The 26,158-nt window shown below is 43.7% G+C and overlaps 1 protein-coding gene across 6 annotated transcripts in view; it reads right to left on the bottom strand.

The window, feature by feature from the left end:
- Positions 1-26,158, bottom strand: part of SGSM3 (small G protein signaling modulator 3) — a 44,764-nt gene that overhangs the window by 15,152 nt on the left and 3,454 nt on the right. For 2 of the 6 annotated variants that reach the window (XM_069967202.1, XM_069967206.1), the window contains exons 2-14: positions 14,461-14,631; positions 12,341-12,426; positions 11,972-12,038; positions 11,666-11,874; positions 10,384-10,491; positions 9,685-9,828; positions 9,408-9,603; positions 8,426-8,571; positions 6,935-7,162; positions 4,910-4,964; positions 3,197-3,324; positions 1,402-1,557; positions 1,264-1,318 (exon numbers count right to left, since the gene is read on the bottom strand). In XM_069967202.1, coding sequence (XP_069823303.1) covers positions 1,264-1,318; positions 1,402-1,557; positions 3,197-3,324; positions 4,910-4,964; positions 6,935-7,162; positions 8,426-8,571; positions 9,408-9,603; positions 9,685-9,828; positions 10,384-10,491; positions 11,666-11,874; positions 11,972-12,038; positions 12,341-12,426; positions 14,461-14,467 — 1,585 coding nt within the window. In that variant the 5' untranslated portion in view covers positions 14,468-14,631. Of the gene's footprint in view, positions 1-1,263; positions 1,319-1,401; positions 1,558-3,196; positions 3,325-4,909; positions 4,965-6,934; positions 7,163-8,425; positions 8,572-9,407; positions 9,604-9,684; positions 9,829-10,383; positions 10,492-11,665; positions 11,875-11,971; positions 12,039-12,340; positions 12,427-14,460; positions 14,632-17,599; positions 17,810-18,044; positions 18,161-21,783; positions 22,002-26,158 lie in introns of those variants that run through there. The other 4 variants (XM_069967203.1, XM_069967204.1, XM_069967205.1 and 1 more) reach the window with 4 other exon arrangements.

Genomic DNA, 26,158 nt, shown 5'->3' with positions numbered 1-26,158 from the left:
AGCAGCAGTAAATTCCCATAGAAAACCCTTCCTGCTCTGGGCAGTTCCTGTCTTGGCCAGAGATGGCAGCAGAGAGCACTGTGTCAGACAGGAAAAGAAAACACAATTTCCTGCAGGATGTACAGCAGCTGATAAGTATGGGAAGACTTAAAGGACAACTCCCATGAAAAACTTTTTACCAGTAATTGAAGTACATTACAAAGTTATATAACTCTGTAATGTGCTTTAATCACCTATCTGCCTCCCTTCCCTGTCTTTTCCCCCCCTCCACCAAGAAGTGTAAGAAACTCACACATACCTAATTACTGTTGTCACCAGTTTCTTCTCTCAGCTCCTTCTTGTGACGATGAGTCATCAGCAGGAGGGCTGCTCTAGCTCCTGTTACACCAGCCTCCCCCTTCCCTGCCTTGTCAGGTGACTCAGCTTGCTCAGCCCCCATTGGCTGAGCAACTGCAAGCCATCTGAGTCCATGTCACTTGCTTATCTTCCCTAGTGACATGACTCATTCACTCACCGAGTCCACTCGGCAGCAGGAGAGAGTATGAGGGGAGGGGGGGGGGTGAGGCTGCCTATGTGCTGGGAGTCAGTAAGGGAGAGAAGATAAGCAAGTGACATGACTCAGATGGCTTGCAGTTGCTCAGCCAATGGGAGCTGAGCAAGCTGAGTCACCTGACAAGGCAGGGGAGGGGGAGGCTGGGGTAACAGGAGCTAGAGCAGCCCTCCTGCTGATGACTTATCGTCACAAGGAGGAGCTGAGAGAAGAAACTGGTGACGACAGTAATTAGGTATGTGTGAGTTTAGTGCACTTCCTGGTGGGGGGGGGGGAAGATAGGGAAGGGAGGCACATAGGTGATTGAAGCATATTACACAGTTCTATAACTTTGTAATGTGATTCAATTACTGGGAAAAAGGTTTTCATGGGAGTTGTCCTTTAAGATTTGTAAATAGAAGCAAATTACAAATCTATATAACTTTCTGCAACCATTTGATTTGAAGGAGAAAAAAAAAGCCTTTTGCTGGACAACCCCCTGTAAGATAAGTCAATGACAGCAGTGTCTGGAGAGGACAGGGGTATCTGGAGGGCACACAGTGTACATGTGTATGCAGTGGGGAAGCATAAGTAAAAGTTTGGTTGACAGCTATCCAATGTATGGCCAGCTCTTCATGAGCAGATTATGCAAATGGAACCACAAGTTTAAGGATTTCTAAGCAAACGGTAAGAAGATATAATATGCATATAGATACTTATATAAAAATACTTACCTCGGAGACCATTTAATTCTCCGACCCAACAGTGTTCATCCTTCTGGGATATGATCTGGCATAAGAAAATAAATGTAGTTACTGACCTTATCCTAAAAGTCTCACAACTCCCTACACATGGTCCCTCATTTGTTATACCGTTATGATGTCATTCTTTCGAAAGCCAAGCTCATCATCATCATGGCGCTCAAAGTCTAGAAGAGCCTTTGCCCTCCGGCGTCTGCTTCGTGAACACGACACATAGTTCTCATGGTCTCTCTGGTGGCTCTCCATACTGTAGTCAGGTGTCAGATCCTGAGAGGACAGAAATTCATTATAACATGCAGATCTGACATCCATGCTTCACTGCACAAAGTTGTATAATATTCTTCAGCCTGACAGTACAGTGGTCCCTTAGTTACAATGGCCTCGGGTTGTAATACTTCCAACATAAAATGGCCTTAACTGGACCATTATACCCTGTACTACAGGAACTGTGTCATTGAAGAGATCCATCCGTGTCATACAGCAATGCTTTATGGGGAAATTGCTTCCAAATTCACAAATTCTACAAAAAGGAGAGAACGGTCAGTAAGTTCTCCTTATGTCGTCCAGCCAACTAGTATCCTGCACTGTACTGGCACGGGGCAGGAGAATCCCTGTGCGTTTTGCAATGACAGGTACGCTTTACATGAACCAAAGGGGAAACTCTTAGGGCCCTATTACACAGGACGATTATTGTGCGAAAAATCGTTAAAATTTAAACGATAAACGTTCTGTGTAATTGCAGGCAACAATCTAAAAATCGTTAATATGTCGCTAATCGTTGATTTAGATCTGGACCTAAAATTATCGTTAATCGTTTGCTAATCTTTCGCTGTAATTCCACTTTCTTTCGCTCAAGTTCCGCGTTTTTTTCACTAATCGTTCAGTGTAATTGCTCATTGTTCATTGTTTCACTGGGATCAGAAGGAATAAACGATCGTAGTAACGATCGCAGTAACGATCGTAACTAAAGATTATCGTTCTGTGTAATATGGTGACAATTTCAGGTTAACGATAAACTTGTTTGCGTTCGTTTATCGTTAAAAATCGCTCAGTGTAATAGGACCCTAAGCCTGTATATTACTATTCCAAGTGAAAGTAAAGAGAAAAACTGGCAAATCAATTCTCTCTTTGTGTTCTATGACGAATCTGCAAATCAGGCTGAACAATCTGGTTTTTCTCCTAGGTGTCCTGTCTCCTTGTCCTTTGACCATTAAAGGATTTAAGGCGGAAAAAAAAGGCTTCTTTCTTCTAGAAATAGAGACACACTTGTCCAGGAGTCGAGTATCATATTACAGCTAATACACAGCTCCAACACAGCACAACATGCAGACAGATGTAGCACTCTTTTGAATAAAAGGCAGACATGTTTTTCTTATACTGGACAACATCTACAAAACTTACATTAATCATTTAGCTTTTTTTTAAATGTAAAATAAAAAATAAAAAAAATACAAAGTTGTCTATCCCTGTAAATACATTACCGCTTATATTCCTTGATGGTGTGATGCCTGCTCAAATCTATGTAGCGATGATACCTGTAGTGGAAACTGTTTTCTGCTGCAGAAGATTGAATGAAGAGGCCATAGCCCTCTGGAGAGCACTGTGGCCTTGTCATTGTTTATCAGGCGCAGTGCCATACATTTTGTAGTGGTTGTTCCTGGTATTACAGCTTTAAAGGAAGATGAACTAGAGGCAGCTGCAGTACCAGGTACAGCCACTACAGGATTACAGCATTGTGCCTAGTAAGCAATGAAGAGACTGCAGTGATAGCGATAGGAGTGCCACGAGTGAGATCCCCACTTATCTCATATGGATCAATGTTAAAATAAGAAAAAAGTTTTATATATAGAATTAAAGGACAATTGTATCAATCTCATCAGCATGAAGACGTGATCACTACACTCACAATGTTACAGTTTTTAGGGTCAGAGCACTGGAAGTGACGAGCAACTTGCAGGATGGCCTCCCTCAGATCGGCCACCAGAGCTGTCTGCTTAATATTCTTGGCTTTTAGGGCTTCAAAGTCATCATCACCTGCGGAAAAAGTACATGATATTTATATCGAGGATCAGATTTCCTTTCCCTCAGTAATGAAAAAGTGGGTGGCAGTCAATACCAGCATACATTCTGTACATGAATGGCTGTGATGGTGGATTGCGATAGGTTTGTGTGTCATGTATAAGCCTGTAGATTGCTTTCACAGCATGCAACTCATTACTATAGGATCAGAACAAGGAAACGTCTTGGACGTAAACACGTTGATGGGGTTCTAGCCGTTCTAGTCTTGTAGGTCGCCTTCCTGGCAGCACTTATAACAGAATCCGGGATTGGCGAAACCCAGGCCTTTTCTAAGAAGCCATTTCTAGAAATTGTGGAGGACAGGACTACCTCTGAATACTTCAACATGGTCACTGGACTATAGAAAATGACAAGCCTTTATTGTTAAATAATCCCAGAAATTAGAAAAAGAAAAAAAAAAAAAAGAAGATCACTTCCTGGAAGAAAAACAAGCTATTCTATATGTGAGTAAGTCATGGTGGCTGAACAACAATCTATTATTACAAGTTCAAAGGAAGAAGAGAAGGAAAAAAAAAGACTCAAATAACACACTAACACCGCTAACCCACCCTATCAAGAATTTAAGCTCATTCCCCCAGAGCGGCTTTCTCCTCCAGGGCTGAAGGAGCAGAAGTGTTGGCAGTAAAGCAGATCTGCCACTTGGTCAAGTCTGCACATTATACTATTCTTCCAAATAGAAGTTTATCAGAGTCACTCAACCGGTTGTCCTGCCCTCCAGCTACATTATCTGTAACTATTCATAGAGGTCATGATGGTGGAAGCAAAAAAAAAGGGTCCTAGACTGCAAACAAGAGCCATCCTCTGTGATCGGTGTTTATTTGCTGGCCCTTCTACAGGGATCAGTCAACTGTGTGGTCAGGCCATAAATATAATCGCTGGATTGTTTGTGCAGCCCTTCACTTCATCATTGTTGGCTGCACAGACGTTTACACAGGGCGACGTGCGGCCGATAATAATGATCTTATTGTCTGCACAAAAGATACGATCAGCCAAAGAACTATCTTTTACTTGTTCGCCAGCTAATATCGGGCCCTTTTACATAGGTCGTTAATCAGAGAAATAAGTGGTCATAGAAATGCTTATTCCTGTTAATTGACCCCTATAAAAGGGCCTTTAGCTCCAACTAGTAAATTATTTTTTAATCCTTTTTAACATGTCTTCCAAGGACCATATTTCTTGCTGAAATAACTAAATTTCTTGGTACAACTTTCAGGGGATAAAAGGTCCTCGAAGATTATTTAAAGGGATGGGAAGTAGCATGGAGGAGACCACTGTAAAGACTAGAGATCATGTACCGGACGTTTTTCCCAATACAAGCACAGCCCTGGTGAGATTTTAGTAGCCATCTACTGATGTACAAGCTTCTCTTTAGGAATGGTTTTACATGCTGTAGTTTTTGTTGCATATACTGTAGTTTTTAATGCAGATCTGGCAGTCTTTCCTTTATACTTTGCATTCCATGTGAACCATCTCTCATCAATGTGTATGTAATACTTCCAATGCATGAATATAGTCAATCACATGTAAAATGGCTACCTACCGAATAAAAGCGTGGTGATCCCAGACTTCCTGCGCTGACTCGGTCTTCTCATAATCTGGAGACATACAGAGGAAGGATTGTTATCCAACAGGCCAAAGTGGCTAAGTGCCAAAATTCTGCCACTGGTCATATGTAACCCAGGTAGACAACAATACTCACTCCTCAACTCAACATATCACAAGGAGAGAGAAAAACACATTACATCATTTTAACATTGAAAATCCTTATATATTGTTATAGACAGCCTTTATGTAGCCAGGAACAAGCAGACTTAAGGAAACAATGAATAGGAAAGCACAAAGAACTCTTCATTATTACAAGGAAATAGATAAAGCAATCTGTAAAGAACAGAAGCCGTGGTTATAAATCACATAGGAGCAATGTAAATGTCGTATTGCATGCCCTTGGGATAGACTACAAGTATCCGAACATGACACCCTACAAATATCCGAACATGACACCCACATAACGTTCATCTCACTCAGATGTTATCGGCATAAAAGGACAAACACTTTATAAAGGTGCCTTCACACACACCGGCGAAATCTGCTGTGGATCCAGTGTCGGTGCATCCCTATGAGAATACATAGTCGCTGCGGGATTGACATCCTGCTGCGAGAATGTAAGTTAACCCCCCGGCGCCTGGAGCATACATCACCTCCTCCCCGCTCTGGCTTGCTTTGGCGGTTCTCAGCAGGACATCCCGCTTAGAAGCGGGGAGGAGGTGATGTATGCTCCAGCCGCCAGGGGTTTAACATACATACTATTGACATCCCGCTGCGAGTATGTATTATTATAGGGATGTAATGACACTGGATCCGCAGCGGATTTCGCTGCGAATCCGCAGCATGAAATCCACTGCGGATCCGGTGTGTGTGAAGGCACCCTAAATCCAAAACCTTCCCTGCCATGTGTCCAGATGCTCGGCCAATATTGTATTAAATGGGGCCTGGTCAATGATGAGGGATGTGTATGGGTTTAGAATAATATTACTCTTATTATGAACTGGTCACATACAATAGAGATTTGTCGGCTGGACACAACTTCAGTGAGATCAGCCAACCATGTAATGTGGCTGAAAGATGACGGGGGAAGAGCCGTTGGCTAGATGGGCAGTTGGCCAACAGCTATCATACGTGAAATTAGTCATCACAGGAACACTGGCCCAGTGCAACAGATGAACATTTTGCCCATGGCAACTAGAGATTAATGGCGGACCGATAAACTGGTTGGGGGGAGGGGGGGGGAGTTTACAATGTGTTTTTAAGCGTCCCTCCTAGGCAGTGTGTGCAGACAAAATGCCAATATAGTGTGTATACCTAGGAAATCTTTCTGTAGCAGGCTGAAGTGTGGTAGAGGTAGAGCTTAGTAGAGGAGCAGTATTAGGAACAATATTAAATGGGTTTTCTGTGCAAAAGACTGATTGGCTATCGACGATCCACACAGTCCAAGTCACAGCATTTTATGTCTATTGGACTGACTGTCTACAATAATCTTTACACATTTATAATTCACCATTTTACTTTATTTTTTCCAATTTTTTTTAATCAAAAGGTATAAAAATAAAATTGAAGTCTTGCCAGATAACCAGTAATTAGGCCTCTAGTTGCCATTGGCAAAATTCTCTTCCAACATTTAGTACACTATTTCCATTCAACAAATCCAGCTCTTAAAGTGGCCATACGCCTTCAATAACTTATGGCCAAACGTTCGTTCAGCCATCAGTTATCTCTCCTGTCCTCCCCATACACAGGAAAGTTCAGCAGCTCCTGTGGTATTTATGGAAAGTGGAGGGTTAAGGTACAGTTCTGGCTGCCGCTTATTGCTTCCAGAATAAAGGGGCCCTCTAGATCAATCAACACCATCTGTCATTAGTCGGTCGGTCGAGGCCTATACACCTCTGATGGCTGAACCAGATAAGAGTAGTGGGTATGGGCAACAAAAGTATAAGGTACATGGGGACGTTTACAGCTTACATGGCAATGTTACCAGGCCACAAGACTCCTAATATAACCTGTCCCTCACCTTGGAAAGGTTGGTAACAGCGGCGGTTGTATTAAGCAGCTGGCCCTGCTCTGCTATGAGGTAAGCAAGGTGCTTGCGTCTCTGTGCTTCAATCATAACTTCTGTGAGGGTTCCTGCGATCATCATAGCTTCCCGCAGCAGGATATCTGCATCCTCAATATGGGTAGGGATATCAGACAGAGTATTAAAGATGGCGGCAGAGTTTTCAGACTGGATGAGTTCTTCCTCCTGGAAGACATTAAGGAAAACTTATAAGATAGCTACATGTTAAACCCTTCAAGAAACCAACACCAGCTAATGTTTAATAGAAATGTTATACAGCTGGGAAGTCAAACTGATCGTCGTGTCACCTCATTGCCAAGCTGAGGCAACAGTCACCGCCAACACTAGGTCCTATTACACAGGACGATTATCGAGCAAAAAAAAAAAATCGCTATATTGTTCTAATTTAAACGATAATCGTTCTGTGTAATTGCTGGCAACGATCGAAAAATCGTTCATATGTCGTTGATTTAGGGCCCTAATACATGGACAATTATCGTGCAAAAAATCGTTATATCATTCCAATTTAAACAATAATCGTTCTGTGTAATTGCAGGCAACGATCGAAAAATCGTTGGTATGTCGTTGATCGTTGGTTTAGATCTAAACCTAAAATTATTGTTAATCGTTCGCTGTAATTCCACATTTGTTCGCTCAAGTTCCGCATTTTTTCACTAATCGTTCAGTGTTCATTGTTTTGCTGGGATGAGAAGGAATAAATGATCAAAGTAACAATCACAGTAATGATCGTAACTAACGACTATCGTTCCGTGTAATATGGTGAATGACTTCAGGTTAACGATAAACAATCTTGTTTGCGTTAGTCCTTAATCCTTAAAAATAGCTCCGTGTAATAGGACCCTTAGATCTGAAACTAAAATTATCGTTAATTGTTTGTTAATCGTTCGCTGTAATTCCGCTTTCGTTCGCTCAAGTTCCGCATTTGATCACTAATCATTCAGTGTAATTGCACATTGTTCATTGTTTTGCTGGGATCAGAAGTAATAAACTATCATAGTAACGATCGCAATAATGATCGTAGTAACGATCGTATCTAACGATTATCGTTCTGTGTAATGCGGTGAACGATTTCAGGTTAACGACAAACAATCTCGTTTGCGATTGTTTATCTTTAATCATTAAAAATCGCTCTGTGTAAAAGAACCCTAAGCCTGACTGCCCATGGTCATGGTCTATTCTCTGGAGCTGGAAGCCTCTTCACTCTCTTCGTGTTTACCACCTAAAAAGCTGAGTCCCAAGCAGGGTCAGGTATGGAGCTGGGGCAGGCACCTGTCTTATGCATCCATTACCACGGCATTCCATCAGTATTAGGAATATGGATATAAGGCTACACGCAGATTCTCTACCAGCCATACTCTCCCACTACACTGGGGCAGAAGGTGCAAATGTTGAACAGTTATTAGAATATCTTTCACAAACTGGCTTTACCTTAAGTTTTAGCATACCCAAGGTGGTTTGGAACAGGACAAGAGAACCTTGGTAGAAAAACACATCCCAGATCCGTAAGAGCAGTTTGATGTGCACTACGCTGGCAAATGCAGTGAGGAACCAGTGCAAAGTGATGAGGGACAGCTCTGCAGACAGTGAAAGAGAAAAGGCAACAATGGAAGAGGTAAGTCATGCACAAGAGTAACTATATCAGAACAGAGCAACAATCAGATGAGTATGCAGCCATACATGTTGTCTACAAAGGACAAGGGCCAGAAAAAAAAGGTTAAAGTTAGTAAAGTAGTTCCCTCCCTGTATGCTGTGGGGATCAGTCTCAAAAGCAGTCTTTTGATAGGAGACCAGCAGCAGGTTTAAAGAAAAATAATTGGTTTTTAGTCCACACCAGAAAACAAAACATACAGCTTTCTTCAGCCCACACCCAGGTATGGAACAGAGTCCGTGAAAACAGTCATTGACAGTTATGCAAAACAGTCAATTAGTTCACATAGGGCTCTCACCCGGACAGGCGCTGTCAGACACCAAACTACTCCTGGAAGTCTCCTTTGGCCTCAGAGAAGCCACACACAGCTCCTTCTCCACAGCCGCACACACTGAGACTGGAGGCATACACACCCACTCTCAGCTGATTCTCCCAGGCGTACAAAGGCCACACCAAAACCTGGACCTGGAGTGTGGGAGCAGCCACCCACCCTCTCTTTGGCATGCTCCCATTAAAGACCGTCCCCGACTAAACTGCATTGCAGCCATACTAAATTTTAAACATGTGCCAGTGGCCTATTGCCGCTGACACCATCAATCATAGTCTTTCACCTCACCAAGGCCAGGATCCTTGGTGAGACATATCTCCCGTCTATGACGGTGCCTTGCGCCTTCTTATAATGCATATCAGAACAGTGTACAAGAACTGACAATTATGCAAAGGAATAAGAGGATCCAAGTTATATCCTATACAGGGCCTCACCGATATCATGTTCCTGTAGCAGCTTATCCAGTAGTGGGAGGTACTGAACAATGAGGTGTCTTAATACCCGTTGATCTGTCTGAACCCCAATCAGGGTGGTGCTGAAATAAGAAGCTGGCACTAAGTCTTCTACAATGGCACTCATCATCCAGAAAGCATCTTCTTCCTCTAGGAAGAGCAACAGGCATGCAGCCACCTGAAACCACAGAGAAAGTCACAGGGAGCAAATCTTAAAAAAAGCACCTGCTATAAAGATGACACGACACATTACACTCACCATGCCAGTGCCTTGGCAATACCCAATATCTGGGTATAACCATGCCAGGCCACGTAGCACTCTTCTGAGGCGAGGCACACCCACACTTTGCAGATTAGAGAAGCAAGCGTTGCTGGGCATAGTGCGGAGCAAATCCTTCTCAATCTGCAGACAGAGCAAGAACATCTATTAGTGTCTATATCAAAGCTGGGTCACAAATGCTTGTGAGATTTCATAAAGAAAATCTGTCACCCCATGAGCTACTGAACTAGCAGTACTGCTAGATAGATAGCAGTAAAAACATTTTGGACATGCCTTTGTTGCCTGACAGATTCCCTTTAAGAATGGCAGTGCAGCCTCATCACAAACAAAAATCATCAAAACAGTTCTAAGAAATATTCTTATAACCATCTCTATGGGGAACTGGATTAGATGACTTAGCTAAATGCTGGCCTAACCTGTTGATCTCTGCGGGACTGGCTGACCGTGTATGGAAGCCTCCTAGCTTCCCGGGATGGCAGATGTTGGCAAACAAACAAGTCTAGAGCATGCATGCACATGGGTGTTTGGGAAGAACAGCTGTCAGCTGAATTAGCATTTGGACCACATCTATCTAACATGTATGACCAGCCTAAGTGAAATGTGAAGAAGGCCAAATTCAAAGCAAAATTGTGTTATTTAATGGTCCAGCTATGTAAACCACGAATACGTTTCTAGTACCTGTTTAGCAGCTAATGTCTCATCATTCGAACTGTTGCGTACAATATCTCTGTACGTCATCTCTGAATTTCTCTTCTTCTGTAAGGCACCTGAAAGTCGCATCCAGAGCTGGGAAACAATAAAATAACCTCAATGTTTGCAGAGCTTTATATGACATATGGAAATTTGTCTGCCCCCCCCCCCCAAGCCACTTGTACCTTCGGATAGCTGCTTTTAATCCAAGATCTGTCCTGGGGTCCGTTCGGCAGATGATGCAGTTATTGTCCTAAAAAAAAACCTTTTAAACTGGCAGTCCTGTGTCAAACTGCTGTGGCCTAGAGTGACTATGCATTAGGCTGTCACACCCTCTCTGTCCCTCCTCCCCACCCTCCTCATCATTAGGAATGCTCCAGGCAGATTTTCTACTATTCATTACATGTGTCAGCCCGGCACATGGGCTGGATCGTTAAGGCACCTGTGCAATGTTCAGACGGGAGAAAATGTTCTAGGGGCATTCCTAATGATGAAGAGGGTGGGGAGAAGCGACGGAGGGGTGGTGCAAAATTAGGGCACAGATATTCTAGGCCATGGCCATTTGACACAGGGCTGCCAGTTTAAAAGTAATTTTTTTAGGACAATAACTGCATCACCTGCCGAAGAGACCCCAGGACAGATCTTGGATTAAAAGCAGCTATCTGAAGGTACAAGTGGTTTGGGGGGGGGGGGGGGGGGGGGGCGGGGGGTTTAGGGAGGACACATTGTGGTCACAGAGTCGCTTTAAGAGATGAGTGTGTGGTGTGGCTAACAGCGACTCTATATTGTACCTAATACAACCACGTTGTGCTGTGGCTTCAGTGCTCTCAAGATGCTCAGCCACTGGATTCCTGCAGGAGGTGGCACTCTGTCAGGCATCTACTGGGCCACTTGTGGCAGAAATGTTCCACCCAAAATCCTGCCAGATATATGGAATGAGTCCTAACACAATTCTCAAGGGATTATGTGTCACCTTGCTCAGGCAAAATCCGCAGCAATCACATTTGTCCATTGCATGTAAACGTGATCTGTAACATCTTATTCACTTGCCTTCTACTGAATTCTGCTGCAGACTTTACCTGGGCAAATTGTAAAGAACCAGGTGGATTCACCAATATAGAGGACTCAATGGCAACGAATGTGCATACAGAACTGTGCTTGAGGCACTCTATGTATGGAGGCCATATCTGCTGAAGAAGACCATCACATGATCTGTGATATACATCAGAAGAGATGTACTGTTACATCTCTCTACTGTTCTATAGATTACCTGTGGTCTCATGCTGTGGGGGATTCCAGCTAGCACAAGGGAACGCAATTTGTCAGAATGGGGGAGGGTGACATCGATCTTATCCCAGGTTAGGTCTCCTACGTCATGGTTGTGGGTGAACTCTAGATGGGCCTGCCACTTTAGCCTCTGCTGGGGATCTTCTGTAAGTGGAATTCCCAACAACTTACTTGAATTTGGTTCTGCGCCATCTGTAACACATGAAAAACACAAGTAACAAAAAAGTGGAAACATGAAATTCCCATAGAACCTTTTACCATGTTGCGTCATAACCACAGACATTCTCACCTTCTTTATCTACTCTGAAGCCAAACTCGTCATAGCGAAACTCCGGCTGATCTACAGTCTGCTCCTTCTGAAAGGGAAACATAGAAAATACATCCATAAGCTAAGTATTGTATAAAGACGTTTAAGAATAACAACTATACAAAACCAATAAGAACACCTCTAGTAGTAGCTGCCAGAGGTGGTTGGGGAGCCAGAAACAGCTGAGCCGGCTATTTTATAGTTTGTGTAACTCCTATTGACATTAATTAGAGCTGTATAAACAGAATAACACTGCAGGCTATGCTGTTTCTGAATCTCAGAAGTATATATTGTGTAACGGTCTCATAATGCACAACGTAACTAAAAGGAGTAGTTTCCATTTGTTTTTACCTGAGTATATTTTGCAAGTATGTCCTGTGGCCACATACTGGGGGTGAGGGCCGAGAACGGGCCGCCTGGAGTTGGGGTGTAACTCCCTATAAAAGTGGTTTGAATTAAAGACATTACCAGAAATTAGAAGTTTTATTACCGATACCAACGTCAAAAGAAATAAGGTCACACACTTTTCACATCTCTACATTTCCTTCATTGTGCTCACGACGTCTAATCCACTTAGAACTTGTCATCTTGCATTGTTTCATATCCACCATAACTTTCTGAATCGGTCTGAGTAGGACACTGACTACATTGACTTGTCTTAAAAGGGGTATTTCTTTCAAAAATAGCTTTTCATATGTTGCTGCCCAGGGTGAGACTAACAATTACTACCAAACTTAAAATTATCTATTCAGTCCCCTTCCCCCCAGTTCTGAGCTGCTGCTTTCTGCTGAAAACACAAAGATCTGTGTGTGAGCTTTTCTCTCTGTTTCCCCCTCCCTTCTGAGACAGTTGATGTAAAGTCCCTGATGAAGGCCATTAGGATTAGGCTCCGTTCACACGGAGTAAAACTGGCCGAGTTCCGCGGTGGAGAATTTCACCAGCCTCCAAGACATACTGGTAGGCTATAGACTTCCAGTATGACACGGAGGTTGGCGGGATTCCACAGCGGAGAATTCTGGTACGAAATTCCGCCAGTTTTACTCCATGTGAATGGAGCCTTAATCACAGTGAGTTTATAAGCAACTTGTCCTCAGAATAACCCTCCCAGCATTCCAAAAAAGCTACAAAGTTGCAGATAAAGCCTGTCCGGCCAACTGCTGTTGCTCCTGTCTTCCTCCATACACATGTATGTTCGTTTTAGCCGAGTGTAAATGCGTTCTCAATGGGAAAAGGGAAATAAGCCAATTTTTACAGACCTCTAGCAACAAAAGGAGTGGGTGTTAAAATTCAACATAGCCATTTGGACAGGTCTACAAAACCTTATGTACATAAAACAGATGCCCACCCTTGCTGAAATTGACAGGTTTAGCTGATTCTGATGTGTCTGGAAAGCCGAAAGCCAACTATGTGGATGTGACACAGCTCAATGTATTTCTTATCTGGATCATTTGTCTTCTCTGACTGATAAGAAGGCCGACATATCTTGACCCCGAGATAAGCAATAAAGGGTATCTAGATGCAGAACACCTTTAGTAGAAAGTGAATTGACTGCTTAAAGCCAACTAAGTATATGTATATGTTTATGATACCAATAGACTCAAGCCCCTATTATGCCCCTATTACACGGGTCGCAGCGCTCGTTTGCTCCTCGTTCCCCGCTCGCTGCCGCCGCTATTCATCGCGGCGGCAGCGAGCGGGTGAGTGCGGGAGGGGCGGCTGGGAGCTGCGGGGGGGGCTGCCCGGGGGATCGCTGATCGTCCGGGCAGCCCATAGGATATAGCAGCGTCTGCTGCCGATGCTCCTATTCAACGGAGCGACGGCAGCAGATCGCTGCTATATCAGTCGCTTGTTTTTCAACATGTTGAAAAACAAGCGACTGCAACGATCAGCCGACATGAACGATGTCGGCTGATCGTTGCACTCTATTCCACCGGACGATTATCGTCCGTAGCGGCCGATATCGGCCGAATACGAACGATAATCGGTCCGTGGAATAGGGCCTTTAGACCCGGCGATGTGGAGTGCAAGCAAGCGCCGACCTTTTAGGTCAGTGCTCGCTTGCTCCTTGTTCCCCCACCCGCTGGCGGCGCTATTACACGTGCCGACAGTGAGCAAGGAGGAGCGAGTAAGAGCCGCAGGGGCGCTGCCCGGGCGATCGGCGGTCTGCTGCCACCGCTCCTATTACGCAGAGCCACGCCAGCAGATCGTTGTTAGGCTAATCGTTGCAGTTTTAGCCTGTTAAAAGACAACGATCAGCTGACATAGTGCATGTCGGCTGATCATTTTCTTCTATTACACAAAACAATTATGAGGCGAATACGATCGATAATCGCTTTATCTAATAGGGCCTTAAGCCATCTCCTATTACTGTCTGTATGTTCAGGGCACAGATGTCAATCTGATTCCAATACAGAGAAACTAACAATCAGTGTTCTTCAATAGGAGGAAGATTATACCTGGGCCGCCCTTACCTGACATGGTGCCAGAGTAAATTCTGCGGGCACAGTGTGTATTGTTGCCTCAGGAAATGTAGAAAGATGAAGTCCTTAGAAGACGGGCATAGGAAAGGAACTGGTGGTGATCACAAGGTGCGGATGTGGCATGGGTACTTCATAGGAGGTGGGGTTGGCAGCAGACGCTCTCTGGAAGAAACCAAATACAATAGCATTGTGAGTGAGGGCTTTCACGGTTCCTTGCTCCTGCCAAGCCTGAGGGTTGTGGTTCTGTTCTCATTCCCTGCGCCCTAAGGGCTAGCCTAGTGCACACAGACATGGCGATGATTCAGCCTGAGTCACTGCACATCATACAAATGGCCTCATACATAATACATACACTGTCCTCAATGTGAGAGTGCCTCCACCATGACACCAAACATGATTTATATAATGGGGATTAAAAACACAGAAGAAATCCTGTGAGGACAACCCTTCCTGTCATCTGTGATTAAGGCGTCCATACATCTTAGTCAGTCATCTGTCCCGATTCTCCCATACAAATGCATTCTCAGCCAGGCCGGGTGTGCATGTGATTCTGAGGGGGTGAGGAGAGAAAGCAGCTGCTGGATTATTTCTGGGGTATACAAAAGGGTCACTGAAATCCAACATGTCTGATCCTTGTCTTCCCACATGTCATCTGTCCGATGACACTGGGGAGGCCTCCATACATGTTACACCATCAGCTGGTCCTGGGTTAGGCTGACTTTTCCCTAATGTGTATGGGAGGCCATAAAGTGAACCTGTCAGCTGTATATGATGCTCAGAGCTCTTAGCTGATGAAGGTTTACAAAGTTATAAAATTAGGTTTTAGGTTAGAGCTGCCCCACGTTGAGCTTGTTGTCAGAAATCTGTCAAAAAGGGATGCTGATGCCAGGTTCGACCTGTTGCTGATGTGCCCACTGACTTGAATGGGCAAAATGTAGCCATATTGTGATTGTTCCATTTCCTGCACCTATACTGTACCTGAGTGGGACTGAGAAGTGTGATAGACCATGCTTTTGGGTCCCTCACATCCAGAAAATGGACTGAACATGACTACTACTCTGTGACCTGTTGGCAACACATCAGGTTGACTTCTTGACAGGTTTTGGAAGTATAGCGTGAAGTCAAACAGATGGGAACCTAGGCTTACCTCTAAGCTCAAGTTGTAGAGGCCAGACCAAGATAAAGCATGTGCTTTTCGGCTCTTCTTCACAGGACTGATGTACATGGCTCAGTGCTGTAAGTCAAGCAGGGTGGGGTGGGGAAAGAGGAGGTGTGCATGCTGCAGCTCAGCCTGGCCCCTATGACTCTCGAACTTGGAAGGAAAAATGATTTTATAACTTTGCAAACAGAGACAGGTAGCATTTGTTTTATTACCCTAGCAGACTAGGTCTGCATCTCAGAGCGTGAAATAAAGCTGACCCATTTAAAGGGTACCTATCAGGTTTGTATTGGTCAGCATCCAGGTGCAGAGACCCCACTGATTGTTAGAATGAAGGGGCAGATGCACGCTCTGCCTCTTCATCTCTGTCTCACTGCTAAAGTAACAGTCAACAGAATTATAATAGAGCACTATGAAACTTCTGGTACAGCAATTACAGGAAGTTCCATAGGCCTCTATTATAATTCCTTCAACTGCTTCTTTAGCAGTGAGACGGAGATGAAGAGGGAGAGTGCGCATCTGCCCCTTCATTCTAATGATGAGTGGGGATCTCGGCACCTGGACCCTGACCGACACAAACCTCTGAAATGTCGCTATGACGTGTCAGAAGTTTGTTTTAATGACAGGTACCCTTTAAAGGTGTTATTCAGATTTAGAGAAAGGACAGCTACTTTCTTGTAAAAAACAGCACCCAGCCCTGTCCTCAGGTTGTGTTGTGGTATTACAATTCAGCTCCATTCATTTCAACGGACCTGAGCTACAAAACCCACACCCAAACTGAGGACAAGAGTGGTGCTGTCCTGCCCCTTTAAGGCTACTGATAATGCCAAGAACATTTCCAATGATGCCGATAAACCTCAGATCACAAAGCTCCTCTAATCACACTACATTTAATGGCATCTGTTTTATGTACACAGCAGGAACAGCTCCTCATGTATACCCCCGACAGATGCCTGCAATGCAGCTCACTAGATGGGCAATGTGTGCCTGCAAATACGTTTGACAGGTGCCATCCTAGCGTAGATGCCATGTGTCATGTAAACATAACCTACGCATGAGTCAGAAAATATTCTTACAAGGCAACTACCAGTATGCAACTTCTTCACACAGAAAATACAATACACACAGTAAGAAGGTTTTATAGTAATCCATTAAAAATCTATTGAGTCAAATGAACATTCAATGGCACTTCTAATAAGCCATAGAGAGCAAGGCTAAATAAATAGTGTGGAGGAGCACTGACTTGAAGAGGCTGAAGTAGTATCCAGCAGAACACATTTATCATCCCCCCAATTACACCCCGCCCTCGATCCCATACCACTCGACTGATCATCTTATCTCAGATCTGATCAAATCAAATCAACTGAGATCTGATCTGAGTGCTGGGATGATGGGAGGGGCTGTTGACTGAGCTCGTAAAGCATTGTAATACAGGCCAGCATAACTTATTTTGGAATATACATATACTAAATACAATGACCGAAACAAGTTAGAGTAACATCGAGCAGACCGTTTCCAATTGCCACAATATGGTAATTTTTGTGCGTCTATAATACGTATAAAACAACGCATCCATACTGCGCTCACCTGAAACTGGCCCAATGCTACACGCTCTATATAAGGGTCTACATTACATTCAATTATAGTTACATAGCGCCATAACAGTAAGGAGTGGTGAGCAGGTAGATCTCAGGAGCTGTGCTTGAGCCATTGGCAGCCAAGTGACAGCTGTAACATACAGCTCATATCCTGCTGCCAAAGCTGGAATCAGAATTAACTCTGATCCTAACCATTTAACCCCGCAGATGCCACAGTCTATATTGACCACATCACCTAATGGGATTTTAAAAGGGAAGGGACGCCCTCTGTAATGCCATGCAATGCAATCATGGATTCTCAAGTTTCTCAAAAACTACTAAAGTAAATCTACCACTTCTTTCCAAATGAAACATTTTTTTTTTTTATCATCACCTTTTTTCAAACCGCCACCCGGTTCCCGCTATCTGCAATACGGCCAGCGGGTATAATCGAAGATAGAAAAACCAGCGCCGACCAGTTTTTGGTTCCTTTGGAGATGTGGTACATTAGCTTCAAAAGGGGTTCTCTCACCAATGAGACATTCCCTCTCCACTCTTTATCCCCAACGGTTGGAGGTTGGACTGAGAATGGAGGTCCTGAGGTCTATTGAAATGGAAACATTTTTTAAGATTGGAGAGTCTGATCACCGACATCCCCACAAACCATACATAAGAAAGGTTATTGGTATGACTATCCCTTAAAGGGGTTGTCTAGGGAGCAGAAGGCTTCAGCTGTCTTCTGCTTCCCAGTTAGCCACTTCAAAGGTATTCTCATTTAGGCAAGTTATTCTCTATGCACAGGGGATAACCTTTTGGTGGGGGTTTCAATCCTTACTAACCTTTTTTGGCTTTGAAACTTGTTAGCATTGGTGGTTTTTACTATTTGGGTGAAGATTCTGGTTCCATTCCCTTTTCAGGTGATATACTTTATGTTGAAGACATCATGGCCATACACCTAGTTGGTTACCAATGTAAATATATAGTACAAAGTGTGGTCTCATGCAACATTATTTGTCCTCTTGACTATTTAAAGGAAAAGTCTCGCCCTGGGAAGGATTTGACAGGAGGCAGGGGACAGCATAACAATGAAGCATTGCTTACCTTTCCCCGTGCTCACAATGCGCCATCTGACGGGCCCCGGGCCCCCGCCGATGGACATTCCCCACCCGAGTTGTGATGACATCAAGACTCGGGGGAAAATGCCCGTCCCAGCTGATTGACAGTGCACTCAGCCAATCAGTGACTTAAGTGGAGTCCTGCCCAAGTCACTGACTGGCTGAGTGACCAGTCTATTAGCCGGGGTTGTGACATTGGTAGCACTGGAGATTCCGGATTGGTGATCTGACGCTGATGAGGCACGGGGAAAGGTGCATTATTTTCTCCTGTGTCAAAAAAACACTCAAAGACTTTTCCTTTACAACAAGGCCAAAAGGTAGCAATACTGGTTTTATGCGTTTTATTCAATAAATTAAAAAACATCCACTTTTTTTATTAACTTATATTTACATTTTTTTTCCCCGTTTTTGTCAGATATCACATAGCGTTTTTGAAGGCATTCAGGGGGATGGCTGGAATGTATATCTTATATATCAATGGCTAAAGACCTTGAAGAAAGGAGACGTCACTGAAACACACAGAGCAAAATAAGCGAGAGTGGTGATTCATCGGGTGGCAATGTACCGAAAAGCCACCTACACAACAATGACCAGACGGCAGAGACAGGAGGGAGCCCTACAATGATACGTCCCTGCTCTCCTGCATTAACCCTACATACACGCACTACTGTATATACAGTAATATGCACTAGTATACAGGTATATGCACTACAGCAGTGATCTGTAACGTGTGGCTCTTCAGCTGTTGAAAAACTACAACTCCCAGCATGCCCATACAGCTGCAGTTCTGGGGATTAAACATTGGCTACTTCTGCTGTTCTAGCACCTAAAGAAAGGTAAGGAGTTAAGGATTATTCAGCTATAAACGACAAAAAGGCATCAGGGAAGGGGTCAGACTGGTTTTTCTAGCCGGCCCGCCATCTCCTTGGAAACCTAGGAGTAAACGTACAGGGAGGGAGGTGTGGGAGATATACAGCCGGAGATAATCAGTCCTCATTTATCTCCCATTGCTGCAAATCCCCTGGCGGCCATGGAGTGAGCACCCGCTTAGAGGACAGGCGGGGCGGCCAGCGCTGGCATTTACTGACATCGCTATCCTTCATGGAGATCAGCCAGGGCCGCCATTGTGAGCAAACTATAGAAAGGTTATTACAGCAAAACAAAAGAAACCCATGAAGCAAGGAGACAGCTTAGATGTTAGGAGCCAGTCAGGGGCCGAACCAGTCATCGGTCTAATAGAAATATGGGGGGAGATTGATCAATCATTGTGTAAAGTGAAACTGGCTCAGTTGCCCCTAGCAACCAATCAGATTCCACCTTTCATTTTCCAAAGAGTCTGTGGGGAATGAAAAGAGGAATCTGATTGGTTGCTAGGGGCAACTGATCCAGTTTCACTTTACACCATGATTGATAAATCTCCCCTATAGTCTGTTGCCCATAGCAACCAGTCACTGAGCAGTGTAAGGAATAACGATTGAGTTTTGGTCGGTTTCTATGGGTAACAAAACCAATTTTTTCTCTTAAAGCGGGTATTCTCATTTCAGAAATGTATCTCCTATCCACAGGATGGCGACCAACTAGTGGAATGGTGGGGTCAGACTGCTGGGACCCCCGCTGATCCTGAGAACGAAGGACAGAACTAATGGAGTAGCAGTGTGGACGGTCACCATAAGTACACTTTCGGTCATGGAGACACAAAAAAAAGTTTATTATTGGTCGGGGCCTGAGTGTTCAGTCCGTAATGGATTAGAGGGAAGGGGCAAAATGTGGGTCTAAAGAGGGGGACTATGCACATTCCATAGGTTAATAAATGAACAACCTGTAGTTGCTTGATGAACTAGTGTTTTGCCATACACATGATAGTCCATAATAGCCATACATGATTACTGATCTATCTGGACCTAGACTAGTGGGGGCAGTCAATAGTACACATGGCCTAGGATGGTGATCCATTGATTCTAATGGAGCCACGTCAGAGGGGAGGGGTGACAGTCACAGTCCTCTAGTGCTTAATGCCGGGCCGGAGCCCAGGAATAGACCGGCACTGTACACGGGGAGCGGGCTGCAGTATAAAATTATTTTTATTTTTTTTTAAAAAGGGCCTTGGCACCAGCATTCCCATGCCAGCGCCACTCTATTCATATAAAAAAAACTTAAGGCGATATACCTGTACTGCTTTAATACAGCGGTAAACAAAAAATACAAAAGTCAAGCTGAACAACAATTATGGGTATCTGGATGATGGGACACAACATTACTATATAAACTAGGCTTAAAGGGGGTTGTACATTTTACATTTAAGAAGGTGCCCAGGGTGGCAGTAGAGCATTAAACAAAAACACCTGTCCGCTGCTGCCGATTCCTCCCCAATGCTTTAGGTCCCTGTTCTCTAACACCAGTGGTATCCAACCTGCAGCCCTTCAGCTGTTGCACAACAAAGCCAAAGCTTTAGCTCTCCAGCCATCATGGAAGTATAGTTTTGCAATAGCTGAAAGGCACAAGTTAGACACCCATGTCTTACACAAAGGAAATGCCCGAGCAGGTATGCCCTATGTGCCAGGATGGACAACAAGAAGCAATATGCAATGGGGACTGGCACACTTATCAAATGTGCCATTTTAAGGTACAAAAATTTGCAACTTATTACTGGTCTGTGCAAGATGCAGACCTGGATAAGTGGATGTGGACGAAAGACACGCTATGACGGGATTGAACAAAGATTCAATAATTGAATGAACAAGACAATCTGGGGAGAAAACAACAAGAATGAGAAAGATTAATCCAAGACCTCCGGCTGTCAGGGCATGCTGGGGGTGGTAGTTTTGCAATAGCCGAAAAGCTACAAGTTGGAGAACATTACTTTTGGGGATTAGCAAAATGATGCAAAAGATGAAGACCACAAGTAAAACGAGTACATGGTCCTCTTGTGGTCCAGTTGTCTGTCCTACTTAAATGCACAGTAAGAGACTAGAACATTTTATATGCAGTATTCCTATGTATCACGCAGAAGGACACACCTATCTCCACCCTTATAAAAAAACATTTACCATCTCCGGGATGGCTTCACGTGAAAGCAGCAAGCCGGGTATAAGATTCCTGTAAGGCAAGGGAGTTCCCAGACCAGTAAAGCTGGAGTGACACGTAGTATAGTAGATAACCAGTCACATACTAATAACTAGTAGTCTGGACTACAATACCGGCCACTGTGGGCCCTACACGCAGTCCAGAATCTCCGGCTGTGTCTGACGTGTCACTAAAGCTGCAGCGTGTATACAGGGCAGGTGCGGCTTTGGAGGACAGGAGCCGGATGACATGTGCTGCCGACTATGCACATCATATAACCTGCAAAGATCTCATTAAATGTCACTAAGCAAATAAGCCTAAAAGGGTTATAATGCAAACCCATATAGGCAGAGACAATGAGAGGTAACAGGTGCATGGAAGGAACAGCTGGAAGTCGTACCTGCTTGTAGGATGAAGGAAGAGGCAGAGCTAAGCCTGGAGGCCCCTTAGAGCTTCAGACCCCCACTCTTCTCTGTTTGTGGGGGGCTCACTTCTAGCATAGATGCTTCTTGCTTCCCTCCCCTTCCTTCTCGGTGGTTCATGCATTAACACAGGAAAGAATTCCCTGAGCTGCACATCCTGCTTCAGCGCTCCTAATATTTACTCTCCTTGATCTCCACCCTCCCCCTCGCTGCTCAGCACAAACCTCCAGCTATTTCACTAAGCCTGTTTGGCAGAAGCAGGTTATTATCGATGCTGCGTGCCACGCTCATTGCTGTATTACACTCTCCTCTCTGCTTCCCATGGAGGCTGCAATTACTGCATCGAATAATCCAGGTTAACAAGTAGCCGTCCTATTAAAAAGGGATGGACAGTCTGGCTGCAGATTTTTTTATTTTTTTTAATACTCTCCCTTTTTAATTTATCTTTTTTTTTTTTTTTATTATTACAGAGTAAAATAACATGGTACAGAGTGTGGGTGTAGAATTGGACGCTAAGGTGGCACCTCCTGTCTGCCAACAGGTCCCTAATGGCCAGCATTATCCCAACCGAAATGGGCATCATGCAGACGTTTAGATCTCTGGACCTGGTGCTGAAGCAAAAAACAACAACAAAACTTGTGCATTGTTTTAATGTTGAAATATTACATCTGTATAGATTAAAAGTCATGCCTTGTGTATACTTCATCTATGTAGGATCTTATGCCGGGCAATCTAATGCAAACATTCCAGCCGTATGTAGATGACCCCTCTAGTAGTAGTCTCATACTAATAGATTTTAATTTGATTACTTAATTAATAATATGTAGCCACTTTTAGGGGGTTATTCACATGGTAAAATAAAGGGGTATCTGTCAAATCTGTAAGAAACCGGTTATAGAGTTGGAGGAGCTGAGCGGACTGATATATATTAGTTATGTGGGAACAATTCAGAATATCAAGTGGGCAGTCTCACAACAGAACTCCCAAACGCGTACCCTACTGCAATTTCACAAAACAGGGATATCTGGCTATTCCCGTGTTTTGAGACTCATAACTGAGGCTCCACTGACCCCTTCTTTGCATATTCAAATTTTGTAGGGGGCAATGTATCAGTGGAGACTCTTCAATGAGTACTCCATTGGGTTTTTTTTTTTCCCCACTGATCTCCCTGAGTTCAGTGATAGTTGTGTTTTGTTGGTCTATTTTTATTGCCCCCACTAGCCAGAATCCTGCTCCACACTGACGAGGGGCAAATACCCCGAAACAGCTGTCTGTGGATGGATAGCCTTGGTAACCCTGGTCTTATGTCGTTACACTCACAACAGAGTTAGACTTTGACTTATAGGGGCTACCCTGGTGTTTCCCTATTTAGGTCCCAGTGCTCGTAACAGAGTGGGGACCTGAGGGTATCAAGGTGGTTTGATGATCTCCCCACTTATGTGGGAAAAATTCCAGAATATCTTGTCATGTACTTTTGTGACTCTTTGGACTAAGTAGTCAAGTGGGCGGTCTCACAACAAAACGCCCAAACACGTAGCCTACTGCAATTTCACAAAAAAGTAACTGACCTAAAAAACTGTAAAAAAAAAAATCTGCATGGACTCTAAGCTAACATCTGGCCGCAGATTTCTATGCTCCAATTTTGGCATTTTCATTGGTTTTGTTTTTGGAAAAATGCCTAATCCACCTTCCCCCCAGTGAAACCTACAAGAACATTATCACGCCTGATAACATGGTGCACACGCTGAGTGCCAAGTATTCATAGAGGAGTGAAACATGAGCCCCAGGATATATTTAGCGCACAGTCCATCATTTAACCCTCTCTTTGTATAACAAACCCCTAGGGGATGATAACAGAGACTCTATAAGCCAATATACACATACATCATGGCACCCTATAGCTATCATACCACAGCAGAGCTTATTATTAGCTCAGTATTATGTCTCCTTGCGATCATATATACAGTGGGGAAAATAAGTAATTGATACACTGCCGATTTTGCAGGTTTTCCCTCCTACAAAGAATGGAGAAGTGAGTAATGATTATCGTAGGTCCACTTCACCTGTGAGACAGAATCTAAAAAAAAAACAAAAACAAAAGTTGAATCAGAAAACCACATTGTATGATTTTTAAAATTAATTGGCATTCTATTGTATGAAATAAGTATTGAATACAATTAAAAAACAGAAGTTAATATTTGGTCCAGAAACCTTTGTTTGCAGTTACAGAGGTTGGACGTTTCCTGTAGTTCTTGACTAGGTTTGTAGACACTACCGGGATTTTGTCCTCCTCTTCCAAACACATCTTCTCCAGATCTTTCAGGTTTTGGGGCTCTCGCTGGGCAACATTAAGGGCCCTATTCCACTGGACGATTATCGTTCAATCGTTCGAATCTAAACGATAATCGTTCGGTTGAAATGCAGTTAACGATTAACGAACGAACGAGAAATCGTTGATCGCTTTATAAGCCCTGGACCTATTTTTATCGTTGCTCGTTCGCAAAACGTTCGCATTGAATAAGACATTGTTCGGTCGTTCGCAGTAGATACGAACGCAATAGCGAAGAAATAGCGAAGAAAAAATGATCGCAAATACGATCATGAGTAACGATTATCGTTCCATGGAAATGAGTGAACGTTTTCAGGTCTTTCGCAATAGCGATCAATTGAGATGGTTAATCGTTAATTATGCGAACGATAATCGTCCGGTGGAATAGGGCCCTAACAAGGCCACTCCCGGACCCTGAAATGCTTCTTATAAAGCCGCTCCTTAGATGTCCTGGCTGGGTGTTTCAGGTCATTGTCATGTTGGAATACCCAGCCACGACCCATCTTCAATGTTCTCACTGAGGGAAGGAGGTTGTTGGCCAAAATCTTCCAATGCATGGCCCAATCCATCCTTCCTTCAATGTCCTGCAGTCGTCCTGTCCCCTGTGCAGAAAAGCACCTCCAAATTAAAAGTATAATGTTTTCAACTCCCCATGCCTCATAGTTGGGACTGCTTTCTTGCGGTTGTACTCATCCTTCTTCTTCCTCCAAACGTGGTGGGAGGAGTTCATACGAAAAAGTTCTAACCACATGACCTTCTCCCATGCATTCTCTGAATCATCCAGACGGTCAATGGCAACGTTTATGTGGACCTGGATATGTGCTGGTGTAAGCAGGGGGACCTTGCATGCCGTCCAGGATTTTAAAGAAGCAGTCCACATTTTTTTATCCCTCCCGTCGCTGCAGGCTGGCACATATACTTACCAATGGTGATTGGTGTCCTGCGCCATGGCTTAAGTCCGGTCCTATGGTCCTGCAGCTAGAGAGGCCGGAACTCAGAGTCTGCAATGCATCTCTATGAGAGCGTATATATATATATATATATATATATATATATATATTGGAGACACAAACAACCAGCTTTCAATAGACCTGGAGAAAAAAAAGAGGGGTCAGTAAAAAACCTCAAGTCACCACATATGGGATTTGAACGACACCATGGGACTGGGGATAAAGCAGCGTCACGGGACACCGATCATCATTGGTAAGTATATGCTCCAGCCTGCAGTAAGGGAAGGGATAAAGAAAATGGACTTCTTCTTTTACCCATGGCGGGGTAGTGTGTTACAAATGATAAACTTCAAAACTGTGGTCCCAGCTCTCTTCAGGTCCTCACGTGTAATTCTGGGCTGATTCCTGACCTTCTTTCAGAATCATCCTTACCCACCAAGGTGGGATCTTGCATTCAGCCCCACACCGAGGAAGAATGACCATCATCTTGTGTTTTTCCCATTGTCTAATAATTGCACCAACTGTGGTTACCTTTTCACCAGGCTGCTTGCCTATTGTCCTGTAGCCCATCACAGCCTTGTGCAGGTGTATAATTTTGTCCCTGGTGTCCTTAGACAGCTCTTTCGTCTAATAAGTGCAGAGTAGGAGGAGCTTCTTAAAGGAAAACTAACAGGTCTCCGAGAGCCATAATTCTTGCTTCGTAGGAGATTAAATATTTATTTTATGCAATAAATGTAAATTAATTAATGTAAAATGTAAATTAATTATTTAAAAATAATACAATGTGATTTTTAATTTATTTTTTTTTATAAATTCTCTTTCACAGGTGAAAGAACTAACAATCACAATTACAGACCTCTCCATTCTTTGTAGGCAGTAAAACATGTCGGCTGTGCATCAAATACTTATTTTACCCACTATGTATACATCCCATACAGTGTTAACAGCTTGACAGGTATTTGGAATCAGATCAAACACAAAAAAGGAAATTTTATAGTGACTTGTTATACAAGACACGTCAGATGGGGCCGATATCTACTCCGAGCTGCGTCTCCTGTCAGACCTGCTGGGAAT

Source organism: Dendropsophus ebraccatus, chromosome 4 (genome assembly GCF_027789765.1).
Source record: "Dendropsophus ebraccatus isolate aDenEbr1 chromosome 4, aDenEbr1.pat, whole genome shotgun sequence".
NCBI classification, from domain to species: domain Eukaryota; kingdom Metazoa; phylum Chordata; class Amphibia; order Anura; family Hylidae; genus Dendropsophus; species Dendropsophus ebraccatus.
Note: the sequence above shows the minus strand (reverse complement) of the source record. Positions and strands in the feature narration are given on the sequence as shown.